This window comes from Lithobates pipiens, unplaced genomic scaffold (assembly GCF_037356315.1).
Source record: "Lithobates pipiens isolate NorthernLeopardFrog02 unplaced genomic scaffold, aLitPip1_a1.2 Scaffold_30, whole genome shotgun sequence".
In the NCBI taxonomy this organism is placed as follows: domain Eukaryota; kingdom Metazoa; phylum Chordata; class Amphibia; order Anura; family Ranidae; genus Lithobates; species Lithobates pipiens.
Window position 1 is genome coordinate 113,485,103 of NW_027507791.1, and position 17,531 is coordinate 113,502,633.

At 40.5% G+C, this 17,531-nt stretch overlaps 1 protein-coding gene across 5 annotated transcripts in view; it reads left to right on the forward strand.

The window, feature by feature from the left end:
* The window catches only part of DPH6 (diphthamine biosynthesis 6), a 186,876-nt gene that overhangs the window by 68,884 nt on the left and 100,461 nt on the right, over nt 1-17,531 (forward strand). For all 5 annotated transcript variants that reach the window (XM_077464771.1, XM_077464775.1, XM_077464773.1 and 2 more), the window contains 4 exons: nt 1,900-1,961; nt 3,389-3,483; nt 9,436-9,523; nt 15,739-15,871. In XM_077464771.1, the coding sequence (XP_077320897.1) occupies nt 1,900-1,961; nt 3,389-3,483; nt 9,436-9,523; nt 15,739-15,871 (378 nt within the window). The remainder of the gene's footprint in view (nt 1-1,899; nt 1,962-3,388; nt 3,484-9,435; nt 9,524-15,738; nt 15,872-17,531) is intronic.

Below are 17,531 nucleotides of genomic sequence, written 5' to 3' on the forward strand. Positions count from 1 at the left end.
GTGTCCTGCTGCTTCTCCTCCCCCCAGTTCTTATGCAGTTGAGAACAGAGGGAATGTGATCGCTTATAAAAAAGGGAAAAAAGGTATTTATAATGTTTTTTTTAATCTATACACAAATGTTTTGCCCTTCATTTCTATTTCAAACTGAATGGGTTGTTTTACAAGGTGATTTAAGGCAAATTTTGTTGAGAACATACTTTTTCCCACTCCTTTTCTTAATTGCGTCATATGGTAAACATGGGATAAGCAACAAGAAAAACTGGTCCTACACCGTTCTGGCTCAAATTTGAACCTTTAATGGGCAGACTGAATGTATCAAGTTGATCTATCAACTTGGGTACAACCAGCCTGCTGGATTCTCTTGCTATAGCAGCCGCTAGTGATAATCACTGTCTTCTCCCAGCAGGGGTGGCTGGAGGGATTCCCACATTAACACTGTCTGTGTTGATGGGGAAATTATGTGAATTTGCTCCGTGTATGGCTGGCCTAAGTGAACTAGTAGGAGCTCTTCTTCCTGTGCTTCATGTGCGAGTTGGGATGAAGTGGAGATGGACATGAGATAGTTTGGGCTCAATTCACAAAGCTGTTTTTCTCTTGTTCTGGTGTCACTTCCTTGATAAGATTCCTTATTTTCCTCATAAATCTCATATGTCAAAAACAGGCACATGTTTTGTTTAGTCAGTTCTACTTCAGCTCTACTACTAGTGATAGTATATTGCTGTTAGTGTTTTATCGAACCTTGTGAAAAATTCAATGTAAGAGGCAATTAACAAAGATTATTACATGGGTCATCACACCTTAAAATAACACCAGTATCAGGGTGGGGATAGCTGGAAGCTCTTATAGCTCTTCATGAAGGGGGAAGGAAAAGTAGCTGTTTCAGGGGGTGATGAAAGGTTTGAGGAAATAGGGCTTTCAACAGATTTCATGATCAGATATCATGAGCTTAAAATAATTAGTAGGGTACTAATTCATCCATCTTAGGGCTCTTTAAGACTTGTGGTGGAAGGCAATAAAAACACGCTGTTTAGCTCCCTGAGTCGCCCCCGCCCCAAACTGCCCCTCCTAAGTTGCAAAGACAGTGGATGGGGGTGCTTACATGCCTCGGTTGTGATGCTTTGCTTCAAGCTCACAGCAAAAATGAAAAACATGATTGCTTCTGTTGCATTTTGTGGACAGTACCATTTCTGATCGTGACCCATTCAAGCAAACAAGGGCACGCCGTAGTCGTGATCAGTGCATTGCTGCTGCATTTACAGGGTTAAAGTCGGTAATGTAGATGTGTCCTATCACCCCCTCATCAGCTGTCAAATGCCTTTGAAAAGAGATCCAAACACAATCACTTTTCAGAAGCATGGCAGTTTATATGCCAGTCTAAACTATGCCTTGGTGAATCAAATCTTTTGTCAGTTTGTAGCATTATGTTACCAACTGATAAAAAAATAAAAATAAAAAAAAGATTCCCTACCCTGGAAATATGGTTCATGCAAGAGTGAACATCTAGATATTATATTCTAAAAACCTGTTGTGTAGTAGTATACTACTACTACTAGTAGTGCAGTGTGTCTAAAAATGACTGTTCAGTTCAGTAGGCACCAGAGTATGATCCAGTACACTGTTAATGTAACTGACCTGGTCAGACACTCCACCTCCTTTTCTCTGCAATACAAGGCGGTATGAGGACAATGGTGCTTAGGGATGTGTCGGTTACTCAGCTCTGCCTGCATAGAACACTGTAGTGGGAGAAAGGGAGAATACATTATCACTAAAAGAATTGGGTATAATAATACATCTTGCAAAGAATTACTTGCAAATTATAATATGAGGGAGTACAAAGAGATAAAAAAATGGGTGTGAAGCTTTAACTAGCCTTTAATATTAGTTCTTTTTTTCATGCAGGATTAGACCCCGAAAAGCACCTTGGGAAGACATTGGAAGAGATGAGACCCTATCTGAAACAGGTAATGTATTATTTTTTGCAGATTGCAGCTTAATATACTCTTAATGGCCACTTTATTAGGTACACCTTGCTAGTACTGGGTTGGACCCACTTTTGCCTTCAGAACTGCCTTAATTCCTCATGGCATGGATTCAACAAGGTGTTGGAAACATTCCTCAGAGATTTTTGTCCATATTCACATGATAACATCATGCAGTTGCTGCAGATTTGTCGGCTGCACATCCATGGTGCGAATCTCCGATTTCACCACATAACAAAGGTTCTCTATTGGATTAAGATCTGGTGGCTGTGGGGACCATTGGAGTATAGTGCACTCATTGGCATGTTCAAGAAACCAGTGGTGAGATGATTTGAGCTTTGTGACAATTTACTGCTGGAAGTAGCCATCAGAAGATGGGTACACTGTAGTTCTAAAGGGATGGACATGGTGAGCAACAATACTCAGGTAGGCCATTGCATTTAAATGATGCTCAGTTGGAATTTAGGGGTCCAAAGTGTGCCACGAAAATATCCCCCACACCATTACACCACCACCACTAGCATAAACCAGTGATACAAGGCAGGATGGATCCATGCTTTCATGTTGTTTTACACAGAATTCTAACCCTATGATCTGAATGTCGCAGCTGAAATGGAGACTCAACAGACCAGGTAACATTTTTACAATCTTCTAATGTCCAATTTTGGTGAGTCTATGCACATTGTAGCCTCAGTTTCCTGTTCTTACCTGACAGGAGTGGCCCCCGGGGTGGTCTTCTGCTGCTTTAGCCCATCTGCTTCAAGGTTTGATGTGTTATGTATTCAGAGATGGTATTCGGCATACCTTGGTTGTAACAAGTGGTTATTTGAGTTACTGTTACCTTTCTATCATCTGAAACCAGTCTGCCCATTCTCCTCTGACATCAGTGTGGCTTTTTTGGCCGCACAATTGCCTCTCACTGGATATTTTCTCTTTTTCGGACCATTCTCTGTAAACCCTAGAGATGGTTATGAGTGAAAATCCCAGTAGATCAGCAGTTTTGAAATACTCAGAACAGTCCGTCTGGCACCAACAACCATGCCATGTTCAATGTCACTAAAATCCCCTTTCTTCCCCAATCTGATACTCGGCTTAAACTTCAGCAAGTTGTCTTCACCACATCTAAATGCCTAAATGCATTAAGTTGCCGCCATGTGATTGATTAGCAGTTTGTGTTACCAAACAATTGAACGGGTGTAATAAAGTGGCCATTGAGTGTAATATTTGCTTATGCATATTGTTTTCAACCTATAGAGAGATGAAGTGCTTGTTGTCCTATTTGGAAAATTTAGTTTGGATCAGGTGATGGTCCTCATGTCCTGGGACAGCTGCACACCACTCATCAACTAACCATTGTCAATGGACATGGAATTTGACTTTAAGAACCCAAATGGTCTTTGTTGTTACAGCTCTCTGTTCAGTATGGTGTCCATGTGTGTGGAGAAGGGGGAGAATATGAGACCCTCACCTTGGACTGCCCCCTCTTTTTAAAAGAGATTGTTGTGTAAGTTTATTCTTACTATAAACATCCTACATGTTTTAATAATTCTGTACTATAAATGCCATCTGTACATTAGTTTAGGTTTCCTAATCTTTGTCCTAGGTTTCCAGTATGCATGTTTTAAATATGTTGTCTGCAGCTTGAATTTTCAAGATTTCCAGTTACTCATATAATCATCGGTTTGGAACCTTGTCCTATAGTATAAAAACTAGAACAAAACAAATCTAACATTGCTGCCCATCAAACTGTTCAATCATTTTCTTTTGCTAAACATGGAAAATTGGAATTTGGTTATTATCTGTAGCTTCTGCTTTGGCTTGTGCTTGTCTTAATTAATAAGCACAGTTTTCAATTATTATTGTATTGAAGCTGGAGTGGAAGAATTTATAGAGGAATTAGAAGCCTCTGTAGATTGTTCAGATTTTAAGCTTCTTTCTGTTTACAGCCTAAGAATTCTAACTGGTGGTGCTGGTATGTACAAAATTGTTAAGACTGGCCATACATTCAAATATATAGATATATGGGTTGCGCTACAGTAAACATTCAAGTAGCTGCTAGCAGAAGATAGTGCAGTGCATTCTTTAAATATAAAGGTGCAGCCACTTATTATAACAAAACCTAATATTATGAGATAAAATATCAATATTGTGAAATGAATGACTTTGTGTATCACTTATAGATAATGATAAATGAACAATGTAATATTGTGATCAAAACAAACTTAAAAAATCACTGATCACAATTGAGGACTAACAAATTTAATGCATATAAATGTGTTCAAAGTCCATACAAAAGATGTGTTTAAAGTTTATAGAAACACAACTAAAACTTGAGCCAGTGTTAAAAATACAAAAGTGTGCTCTGAATAAGTGCAGGTAATCCTCCAAAGGCGTGCTCTCACCTGGCGATCTGACCCCCTACACTACAAATGTCAAAATCACATGAAACAGCCCATATACAGATCAACCCAATGGACCCAGTCTATGGAGCAAAGCTGCACATTCAGGATGTCGTCCACAGTAGTTATCCAGATCTTGAGGTCAATAAAACAAAGGACAATCCATAGTACTTTCTGACAAACCAATTTTATTTGAAAGGGTATTATTTAAAAAACAAATGTATATGTACTCACATAAATCTTAAACAAGCGCTTAAAAACGCGCTGCTGTGTTTATTCACACACTTTCCCACTGCAGCCACTGAAAGACCAAACACTGCTCTGGGATGGATTATGCAGTCTGTAATGTCTCTTGCTCACTCTCCCTAGTTAATAAGCTCCGCCCTACATGTTACGTTGGACTTCCCCTAGCACAGGGGTTGACAAATTTGCTTGGAATCTAGGAGCCAGCTAAAAAAGTTAGGAGCCAGGTCCGTGACGGCGATCTGGACCTGTCCCTGGCCTGACATGGAGACGAGTGAGGGGAAGATAGCCCCCAGCCCCCCACCTGTCTCCAAGTCATTGCCCATAGCTCTTAGAAGGGACATTTTTAAATTGCATTTTAGTGTAAATATGAGATGTGAGGTCTCTCTGACCCCAGATCTCATATATAAAAGAGGACCTGTCATGCTTTTTTCTATTACAAGGGATTTTTACATTCCTTGTAATAGGAATAAAAGTGACACACATTTTTTTTTTTTTAAAAGAACAGTGAAAAAAATTAAAATAAAAGTTAAAATAAGAAAAAAAAATGTTTTAAATGCACCCTGTCTCGCCAAGCTTGCGTGCAGAAGCGAACGCATATATGAAAGCGGTGTTCAAACCACACATGTGAGGTATCACTGCGATCGGTAGAGTAAGAGCAATAATTCTAGCCCCAGACCTCCTCTGTAACTCAAAACGTGCAACCTATAGAATTTTTTAAACGTCGCCTATGGAGATTTTAAAGGGTAAAAGTTTGTCGCCATTCCATGAGCGGGCGCAATTTTGAAGCGTGACATGTTGGGTATCGATTTACTCGGCGTAACATTATCTTTCACAATATAAAAAAACAAAATTAGGCTAACTTTACTGTTGTCTTTTTTTTTATTAAATAAATTTTTTTCCCCCAAAAAAAAGTGCGCTTGTAAGTCCGCTGTGCAAATACGGTGTGACAGACAGTATTGCAACGACCACCATTTTACTCTCTAGGGTGTTAGAATAAATAATAATAAAAATATATATATATATATATATATATATATATATATATATATTAATATAATATAATATAATATATATATATATATATATATATATATATATATATATATATATATATATTTTTTTTTTGTTTTGTTTAGGTGTTCTAAGTAAAGGGATGGAGAAAGACTGGCCCATTAGCATTGTTGGTTGTAATTCCAACGGCCACCACAAGAGGGCGCCAGATTCCAGAAGGAACCATAGGATCACAGAAGGCCTCAAAGCCGGGGGCTCAATTACCGGCCGCCTGCGGCGCGGCCCGACGCGATCGCGCGGGGGGGGGTCCACGGAGACGGGATACCCCCAGCTATGCTGCCCCAGGCGCAAGGTCGCTGATTCTAGGCGCCAATGCGACCTGGCGACCGGGTTTTGTCGAGCACTGCCCTAGCAAGTTGTATTCTGACAGCAGAACCCTTGGTTATGACACTGAGCACATGCACTCAACTTCTTTGGTCCACCATGGCGAGGCCTGTTCTGAGTGAAACCTGTGCTATTAAACCGCTGTATAGTCTTGGCCACCATGCCCAGTTTCATGGTCTTGGCCATCTCCTTATAGCCTAGACCATCTTTATGTAGAGAAACAATTTTTTTTTTCTGATCCTCAGAGAGTTCTTAGCCATGAGGTGCCATGTTACTCCGAATTCACACCTGAGACCGTGTAACACTAACGAGTCACATGACATCGGGAAGGGAAAATGGCTAATTGGGCCCAATTTGGACATTTTCACTTAGGGGTGTACTCACTTTTGTTGCCAGCAGTTTAGACATTAATGGCTGTGTGTTGAGTTATTTTGAGGGGACAGAAAGTTTACACTGTTATACAAGCTGTACACGCACTACTTTACATTGTAGCAAAGTGTAATTTTTTTTTCAATGTCACATGAAAAGATTTAATAAAATATTTACAAAAATGTGAGGGGTGTACTTACTTTTGTGAAATACTGTATGCTCATATAGCAAAAGAAATGTTATTGAAAAAAAAATTATTAGCACTTCTGTTGCCAAATCCCTTATATTCTAAAAAACTTTGTGGGGGCAATACATATAATGATAATATTCTGCCTATGAATCCTTTTTATTTTATATTTCACAGCCCTCTAATTATATTTGTTTTTTACACACAAAAGTAAATTTTATAGGGGTTGGGACAAACAATAGCATAATCGGTCATACTTACAAAGGTCATCTTTTATATTATTTGTTGTCAGAGCCCCAGTCACTTGCTGAACATTCTTTCAATGTACTGTAAAAATGGAGACAAATCTAAGTAAAAGCTTGTGAAATTAAAAAGTGGAATTTATACTGGGTACTACCAATACTTTTATTGTCAGATTTTTCAAGATAGTGGTCCATTAAAGGGTGAGTACTGTACAGCAGAACTGCAGGCCCTCAGTCGGTGCATTGTATGTAAACAATAATGTGCTTTTGCCCCTGCCCAGCCTTTACAAGACTAATGTAATGATACATTTTACTGTTAGCAGCCAGTAATGCTGGGCATACATACAACATTTTTTTTTAGCAATTTCATTCAGTTTTCAACCACACAACTAAGGCTAATGTTAAAGAAACCCAACAGTTTATACAGTAAAGTTACTGTATGTTTTATATGGCAGGGATGGCAGTCGCCTCAGTTCATTTACTTGTATTTCGCAGTAAATAACTGGTTGGAAGTATTTGAAATATTTAGTATTTTGTGGTGTATGGCCAGTATAAAAAACATGTCAGACGGGCAGTACTGTTGCCAATGACATTTCACCAGCTGCAGAATCAATGAAGTTCAGCTATTCAGCTCTAATAAGTGGCTATATATGGAGGTGAGATCCAGTGATGAGTCTGTGTAAGGCAGAAGTGTGATACGGATGGGTGCAGAGCGCCAGAGCATTGTTTGTATAAGGCAGCAGTGTGATCTTGGAGGAAGGGGGCAGAGAGTCGGGGCATTGTGTGTGTGTATAAGGCAGCAGTGTGATCCAGGAGGAGGGGGGTCAGAGAGCTGAAGCATTGTGTATGTGTAAGGCGTGTAAAATTCATGTTAATGGTCTACGGGTTTCAAAATTGTGAGTTTAGTGGTCCGTGAGGTCCGAAAGGTTGGTGACCACTGTGCTGGAGAATATTAACTACTACTGGTCAGAGCAAAGCTTAGTATCCACTCCAAACCGTGGTTCACTATTAGTTTTTGCTGTACATTGTCCTTTAATAATTTTCATTTTATTTGTACCATGCTTCAATCAATTGCTTTTCGTATTTTTTTATACTAAGTAACATTTATATTCCCTCAGCAGTTTTTGTGTGTTTTATGTCTTAATTGGTTGCCAACTGAGGTTTCAGGGGATGATTTTAGCCCAAATAGAAGACTTAATAACTGCATGTACAGGTATCATTGATTGGATCAGTCAGGATTGTCCCAATATTAGGATACCTCATAGCTGGAGGATATATAAAGTCTCATCTGAATATCTTTATAGGAGTAATGGGTGACAGATAAGACTTTCACTTTCTAATAATCAGCTGAGCTTTCTCTCATGATTCTGGAGCTAATTATAGAATGTTATTCGTGAGTTCTCCATATCTTGCCCGGCCTGTAATTATAGCTCCACTATTAACGAGCTCTCTTCATAGCCGCAGGCGACAGCTCTGTGAGGTCATCTCTTTGCCTTCAGTCTTGTCTGGCTATCCTCTGCTCACATATTTGCATATGTACTTTTTGTGGTGCTTCAGTATCGAAATATTTTCAATTCCACGTGTCTATTTTGTGATTGAAATGTGTGTGTTACGTTTGCTGATAGTGCTGTTGCTTTGAACCCTAGATTGTAAATCAGTTTGGGGAGGTTTCCGTATATATCATTACAATCCGAACAATTTTTTATTTTTTTTGCAGATATACTATGAAACTCGTCAAGCTGATTTTCAGTTTAGGGTTTAAAGCAGCGGTCTCAAACTGGTGGCCCTCCAGCTGTTGAAAAACTACAAGTCTCATCATGCCTCATGCCTGTGGCAGTCATGCTTGTAACTGTCAGCCTTACAATGCCTCATGGGGCTTGCAGTTTTGCAACAGCTGGAGGGCCACCAGTTTGAGACCCCTGGTTTAATGCAATACTGTTGCAGGGCTTTTACAGAACCTATATAATTAATTTAATGCTATTATTGTTATTTTGTCTATTATTTAACCTGCTTTAAAGTAACCCTCAGAATCATATCATTTTAGTATTGAGAGAAACAACTTTTAAGGTGCCATATACAACTTGATTTTGTCTTGTTCTGCTTTCTACAACAGCCTGGATGTAGGACTCTGCATGCTATTGAATTCAGACAGTCGCAGCACCAGTGGTTACCTTCAATACAAGGGCGCTTCTGTAAAGTGGTTGCATTTGATGGGATGCAGTCATTGTTCAGTAGATAATTTTTCGTCCTGCTCAGCTGACTTTTACCTTGACTCTTGTCAAACAGGGTGGTACTTACAGGCCCCCAATGGTTTGAATTTTTGCAGATTCAGCAGGAATCTGCCATAATTGGAGCCGTCAATTAGATGGAGCCGTTAGATTGTTGCTACATACTCATAGCATGATTTTAGTAAATAGAGGGAAACATCAAAACCTGCTTGAAGTGGACATTAACATGATGAGGCATGCTTTGTGTGGAGACGACATACCTCTACTGTTTAGCTCCATTTATCTTATGAGTGGGAACTGTCATGTTACATTCCTGCATCTTCTGTCATGTTTGTGCTTAGTGCAGCTGTCCAGCCATGTTCATGACCCTTATGTCTCTTTATGCTGCAGTGATTCCACAGAGGTGATGATGCATTCTAATGATGCCTTTGCTCCTGTGGCTTATCTTCGAATGCTGAAGCTTCATTTAAAGGATAAAGTGAGTAATGTTTGTTTTGTTAACCTTAAAGGCAAAAGTCCATCAGAACAAAATAAATGGCAAACACAAAATGTGATCTTCCATCACTAAGATGGAATTACATTGCTTGAAATGGTAGACAGACTCTGCAATTTACATGGCAACTTTCCTTTTATGCATGTTATTTAACTGTAAATGCTTCCCATGTGTAGACATCCATAGGCCCTGAGACTGCTGCTGGGTGCTGCTATCTTTTTTTTTTTTCACAATTGAGGGGTGCTGCCATTTTGGATTTGATATCGGTAGTCCCAACATACTCAGAGATGTTACTAAATATGGAGCTGTATTCCCAATCAATCACCCCCAGGAAGCTAGATAAAAGATTGTGTGGGGTGGGGGGTTGCTGGGCTAGGCTATGATTTGCAAGGGCATGGGGCATATGCTTAGGAATTCCTGGAGTAGTCAGATATTTTAGCAAATTCAAAGGCACATTGAAAGTAAGTAAATAAATAAAATGTAAGTAAAAAAAATACTTGATTTTTCAGTTATTTTATGTCTTGTAAAGGGCTTTAAAAACACGTCTGGCTATTTTAGCAGCCAGGAGTGTGTTCATTAACGGTCAAACCGACTGTCAGCTTTTTGTTAGAAGTGATTGGGGCAGCCCAAAGGTACCACTGCTTGACAATCCCTGCCATGTATCTTAGGCATGGCAGGTGGAACTGAGGGAGGTCAGTAAACATGAATAAACCCGAAATCAGCAAGCATCTTCTTATTTGACAGCTGTCATTCACCAGCTACTGGGGCCAAGGAAGAAGCTGATCAAGCATTAACTGTGCTTGTTCAGCATGAGGCTGCATATATGCATACCTGTGTTTTGTGCCCAGACTGGGCTCTCACCGGACTCCTGATCACTGTGATAGCCTCTGACTGCCTATCGCAGTGATCAGTCATTGTGTAGCCCACTCCTTTTTTCCCCCCTGAATGGAGGAAGATGCATTGTATCTTTCTCTCCTTGCAGGGGAGAAAAATGTCAATAAACAGGAGTGTAAACAAAAAAATGAAGAGAAAAAAAAAAATGTTGATCAAGGTTTCATCTGTGGCCCACGTTTGCTCAGGCATGGCAACCGACTCATATATATATATATATATATATATATATATATATATATATATATATATATATTATCTATCTGTTTTTTTTTTGTTTTTTTTGGGGCCAGTTTTCCTTTAATAATAGAAAAAAAGATATCTATTACTATTTACCAGCGCAAGAAAACCCAATTTGTCCTGAAAAAGAAAAACAAGGTATAATCAACCTGGATAAATAAAGTAGTAACAACGAGATATGTACAGTTTTTTTACCACATGTCAGAGTTGCAAAATTGTGTTCACGATATAAACCCACTCTCATCCTTTCTAAACTACTGCAATATTGGTTACCTATAAGGATATACATGCCTCCTGCATGTATATTTATCTGTCAAATGTCTCCCCTCTGTCAGATATCAGACCCGTAAAACTGCAGATTTTGTGTGTGGGTCTGTTTTTCAGAGCTCAGTGGGTGGAGTCGTGATGTCAGTAGACTCCCCGCCCACCTCCACACTCCCCTTATCAACATGCATTTTCTCCCGTGTATTTCTTACACTGAACTTCTGCTATGATCACTAACATCCAGTCAAAACCCAGAAAAGTCCCCACTTGACTTCAGCATGCCAAATCATGCTGAGATGTGGAACAGCCAATCCTTGCAGAACTGCTGAAGAAAGGAGTGGGAGTGAATTAAAAAAGAATGCATGTCTTAGGCTAGAGCACGAGATATGTAAGTCACTTGTCAATCACAGCAAGGGGGAAGAACGGACAAAGTTTTCACAGTTTGTCAGTTTTATTTCACTGAAAAAAGATATGAGGATTGCTCAGAGCTGGATTAACTCTTTGTGGCAAAACTGGGCACAGCTGATCTGAAACCCCATACTCTATATTGTGCCAGACAAAAAAATAAAAAAATATCAGGTTTACATCCACTTTAACATTTGTCTTTCACAAAAGGGTTAAAGAGGACTTGGAGTTTCACTAGTGCACACAGTTTAAGGCATTGCATATTTGATATCTATCTCTCTTATATTTCTTATATTTTGTCCTGCATTTTCCAGTAGTGTTTGTACATTTTGTTTCAGACCTACTCCCAGTAATGTTCTGTAACTTTGATATGTTGACCTACAGTTGCCATTTAATCTAATCCAATTGGGTCTTTGGAAATGTGTGGGTAAATACCTTCTCAGATGCTTTGCGTTATAATTTTTAATCTGGTAAGGAAAAGCCACCAGTATATCTTGAAACAAAAGGTTGACTCAAGTAAATATACAGTGCCTTGCGAAAGTATTCGGCCCCCTTGAACTTTTCAACCTTTTGCCACATTTCAGGCTTCAAACATAAAGATATAAAATTTTAATTTTTTTGTGAAGAATCACCAACAAGTGGGACACAATTGTGAAGTGGAACGAAATCTATTGGATAATTTAAACTTTTTTAGCAAATAAAAAACTGAAAAGTGGTGCGTGCAAAATTATTCGGCCCCTTTACTTTCAGTGCAGCAAACTCACTCCAGAAGTTCAGCGAGGATCTCTGAATGATCCAATGTTGTCCTAAATGACTGATGGTGATAAATAGAATCCACCTGTGTGTAATCAAGTCTCTGTATAAATGCACCTGCTCTGTGATAGTCTCAGGGTTCTGTTGAAAGCGCAGAGAGCATCATGAAGACCAAGGAACACACCAGGCAGGTCCGTAATACTGTTGTGGAGAAGTTTAAAGCCGGATTTGGATACAAAAAGATTTCCCAAGCTTTAAACATCCCAAGGAGCACTGTGCAAGCGATCATTTTGAAATGGAAGGAGTATCAGACCACTGCAAATCTACCAAGACCTGGCCGTCCCTCTAAACTTTCAGCTCAGACAAGGAGAAGACTGATCAGAGATGCAGCCAAGAGGCCCATGATCACTCTGGATGAACTGAAGAGAACTACAGCTGAGGTGGGAGAGTCTGTCCATATGACAACAATCAGTCGTACACTGCACAAATCTGGCCTTTATGGAAGAGTGGCAAGAAGAAAGCCATTTCTCAAAGATATCCATAAAAAGTCTTGTCTAAAGTTTGCCACAAGCCACCTGGGAGACACACCAAACATGTGGAAGAAGGTGCTCTGGTCAGATGAAACCAAAATCCAACTTTTTGCCCACAATGCAAAACGATATGTTTGGCGTAAAAGCAACACAGCTCATCTCCCTCAACACACTATCCCCACTGTCAAACATGGTGGTGGCAGCATCATGGTTTGGGTCTGCTTTTCTTCAGCAGGGACAGGGAAGATGGTTAAAATTGAGGGGAAGATGGATGCAGCCAAATACAGGACCATTTTGGATGAAAACCTGTTGGAGTCTGCAAAAGACCGGAAACTGGGACGGAGATTTATCTTCCAACAAGACAATGATCCCAAACATACAGCAAAATCTACAAAGGAATGGTTCACAATTAAACGTATCCAGGAGTTAGAATGGCCAAGTCAAAGTCCAGACCTGAATCTGTGGAAAGAGCTGAAAACTGCTGTTCACAAATGCTCTCCATCCAACCTCACTGAGCTTGAGCTGTTTTGCAAGGAAGAATGGGCAAGAATTTCAGTCTCTCGATGTGCAAAACTGCTAGAGACATACCCCAAGCGACTTGCAGCTGTAATCGCAGCAAAAGGTGGCTCTACAAAGTATTAACACAAGGGGGCCAAAAAATTTTGCACGCCCCACTTTTCATTTTTTGATTAGTTAAAAAAGTTTCAAAAATCCAATAGATTTCGTTCCACTTCACAATTGTGTCCCACTTGTTGGTGATTCTTCACAAAAAATAAAAATTTTATATCTTTATGTTTGAAGCCTGAAATGTGGCAAAAGGTTGAAAAGTTCAAGGGGGCCGAATACTTTCGCAAGGCACTGTATATTGGCACTTCATATTTATTATTGAATTTGTGGTAAGTTCCCTTTTACATGAGGAGTCATATACTACTGTGTTCCTTAAAGAAAAATGTTTGTTTAAGATGAAGTAATAATTTAAAGCTGAGAATTAACTAAAATTATCCCTACAGCTTTAGTCATATCACTTATCTGTACTGAAGTATGTTCCAGGCAGCTGGATCTTGGAGAAATCTTCACTGCAGGAATGCCTGTCGTATTCTTGTCTCTGAGCTTCCAGAGGTGCAGTGGTCTTTAGACAGAAATACAGTACAGATGGTGCAACGGGGACTTGCCTCCTCCTTTCTCCTTCATTGGGAAATGTTCTTTAAAGCGGGAGTCCACGTTTTATTTTTTTTAAAAGCCAGCAGCTACAAATACTGCAGCTGCTGACTTTTAAAATAATGACACTTACCCGCCCAGCGCGCCCACGATGTCGGCACCCGAAGCCGATCTCTTGATCGTCTCTCGGGTGCTGCCGCCGCCATCTTGGGTATGGGAATCGGGAAGTGGAGCCTTTCGGCTTCATTTCCCGGTTCCCTACTGCGCATGCGCGAGTCGGGCTGTGCAATAAGGATGGTCCCCGCTGTCTCTGGGATCTGTGTGTTTCCCAGCAGGCAGCGGGGGACCTTCGGAAAGGGGCGTACCTTCTGCAGAATCTACGCCGGAAGTGGGGGCAGATACCTGTACTGTACAGGTACCTGCACCCCCCTCCCCCCTGAAAGGTGCCAATTGTGGTGCCGGAGGGGGGGAGGGTTCCAATGAGCGGAAGGTCCACTTTAGGGTGGACCTCCGCTTTAATTGGATAGAATGCTTATAATGTGATTTGTGAATGGTGGAGAATCTGATCAGTCACAGAATTCTCTCCCCTGTTCACAGAACATGTTGCAGACAGTGTATTCAATGAAATAACGTTTGTACAGTGGAGGAAGAAGGAGAGGGTGTGTTGTGTCTCTGCTGCACAACCTGTATTGCTGTTCTGCCTGAAAACCCAAAGCAATTAATCATCGCAGTGTCAAAAGTTCAGAGACAAGAAGAGGACGGGCATCCACAAAATGGATGCCCGTCCTCTTGCGAGAAGCCATGTGGGGGACACAGCAAAAATGTGGAAGAAGGTGCTCTGGTCGGATGAGACCAAAAATGTACTTTTTGGCCTAAAAGAAAAACGCTATATGTGGCGGAAAACTAACACTGCACATCACCCTCAACCATCATCACCGTGAACCATGGCGGTGGCAGCATCATGTTGTGGGGATGCTTTTCTTCAGCAGGTACAGGGAAGCTGGTCAGAGTTGATGGGAAGATGGATGGAGACAAATATAGGGTAATTTTAGAAGAATACCTGTTGGGGTCTGCAAAGGACTTAAGACTGGGGCAGAGGTAGGGGTGCAACGGATCGTCACAGATCCGTGATCCGAATGGGTCAACCTGGTTGGATCGACACACCATGCGATCTGCGGAGCGCTCCGCTGATTGCATGGCTTTGGAAAGGCCATGGCTTCGGCCTAGCTCTAGAGCGGCGGCCATCTTGGTACACCCGGCGGCGGCTGCTGTCCCATCAGGAAGTGGCGTTTCGTCTGCGCCATCTTGCTACACCCCACACTTCTGCACAGTAATGATAGAGTGAGAATGGGGCAAGCGGGCATCTTGTTACACCCACTGGAGTTTAGTTAAATGTGAAAATCAGAGGTGTTCTGTCACATTAGCAACCATGTAAGGTCAGCAGGTGTGCTGCTGCTTTTCAAATTTAAATGTAACATCTAAACAGTCCGTCGGATTTACAAATACTGTATTTAAGCATATAAGCTCCGTTTTGTGTTGAAAATAACTGTGAAATCTAAAACTCCGGTGGATGTATTAGGATTTGTCTTGTCTTTTTTTTTTTTTTTGCTGATCCGAGGAATGATCCGATCCGGGAGTTTTTTGATCCGTTTCACCCCTAGACGGAAGTTAACGACCCTAAACAAACCTGCAGTGCTACAATAGAATGGTTTAGATCAAAGCAAAAACTCCATTATTCTTGTTTTTTTAAGCACGCTACATAAAGTATATAAAAGGTATCTTAAAAAATTACATTAGTACATTATTAGCTTTGGTTGAGGCTACATTGTGAAAGCACCTTGTGAGGGTGAGTGCTTACCTCTGGTAATAAACAGTTGTCTATTTCATTATATCGTTCCAACTTTTTATATTTAATTTTCCAACCTTCATTATAACTGTCCCTTTCACTTCTCTATGTAGGCTGGCAGTACAATGCTGAAATCAGGGGAGCCGTGTCCTTGTGATATAGACCAACTTGTACCACATGAAACAGAGCTGCACACCAAAACAGAACATAAACCTCTGTTTTTTATACCCCAGGAATGGTCGTCAGGTAGTTTTTTTTTTTTTAAACCTCGTTTCACAAGACTCCACTATAAACTAATTTGCATTTTATTACAGTATGGACTGTGACTTGAAACTGAACTTAAATGAATAGCTGCTTTTGAATCTGTTCATTGAGCACATATTGTCTTCAAAGATAATAAAAAAAAGAGGATTTATTTTGGTAAATTACATTTTTAACTCTGATCAAAAACTTTTCTTTAAGTTCTGGATACTTAGAGGAATTGCTTGGGAGACTCCTGTTAACCATAGACGGAGCGATTTTCTTTCCTGCAACCACAGTGTTGATGGGGAAATCTCTTCTGGAGAGCCATTGTATACTCCTGGCAGGAAGGCAGGGTAAGCCGTCCTAGAGAGAACAGTGATTATTGCTAGCAGCTATAACAGCTGCTAGCAATAATCGCATGTAAAATCTGACAGGCTGGTTGTACCCAAGTTGATGATCAGTCAACTTGGGTACATTCAGTCTGCAATGGTCAGATTTAGGTTTTATTAGCTGAGCTTGTGTCCACTTCCACAGAGACAGTAAGTAAGGGAACGTAGAAGCCACATATTTACCGAGTGGCCTTTTGAACCAGTACCCCTCCCTCAAAAAATGCATCATTATGGAGATTGGGACCCCAGTGGGTCTCTTACCCTGATATAGCAGAAAAATGCCATTAACAATAACTGACTATTGGAAAAATAATGTTGGATCATCCTATCCAGATGGTGTATGGGATGCTTTCAAGGCATTTGTGCGTGGAAAATACATGTCATCCATAGCGGTGGTTTGGAAGGGACAGAAGACCAATACCAATACCTAGTACAACTGGAACTTCAAAGAGAGATCTAGGGCTCAGATTCTAATATGGAGAATTTTGATCTATTAATGGCTGCTCAAAGGGATTTGGATTTATATATGGCTGATACAACTAACTTAGACGTATAAAAATAGAAAGTTTTTGAACAGGGAGATAGAAATTTAAGGTTCTTGGCAATGTTTGTACAACAGTATTATCCAGCTACACTTATATCTGAAGTTAAAACTCTTGATGGGAAAATGGTTTCCAACCCAGAAGAAATCCTAGGGACTTTTAAGCAGTACTACTCTTTATATGCCTCCACTCTCCCCCAGGCTTCCACCCAGGGGAGCTGTCCACCCTTTTGGATCGAATAGTGCTGGGTACTTATCAGGTATGGAGAGAGAGAGCGGCACTGGTTAGCCCTATTACCAGTGAGGATCGATCCAGAAGGCCTTAAGTACTTTTCTGAGTGGAAAGACTCCAGGTCTGGGGTGGACTCCCTATTGAATTTTATAAAAAGTATGGTGATGTTTTACCTACAAAATTGGCAGTAGTATATACAAGGGGTTACTGGAGGGGTCTCTTCCAGATTCAATGAGATATACACATATAGTTCTTAGTCATAAGGAAGTTATATTGAAATCCCTTGTCAGTGGTTAAGCTGGGATGAAGGTTGCCAGCCCCTTTCCAGTTATAAAGGGGAATGCAACAGGGTTGCCCTCTCTCTCCAACTCTCTTTGCTATAGGAATAGAGCCGGTGGCAGAGGCACTTCGGACTTCCCCAGACATTCAGGGACTTTGAATGGGAGGGTTGGAGGAGAGGTTAGCCCTATATGCAGATGATATGCTGCTATTCTTGAACAA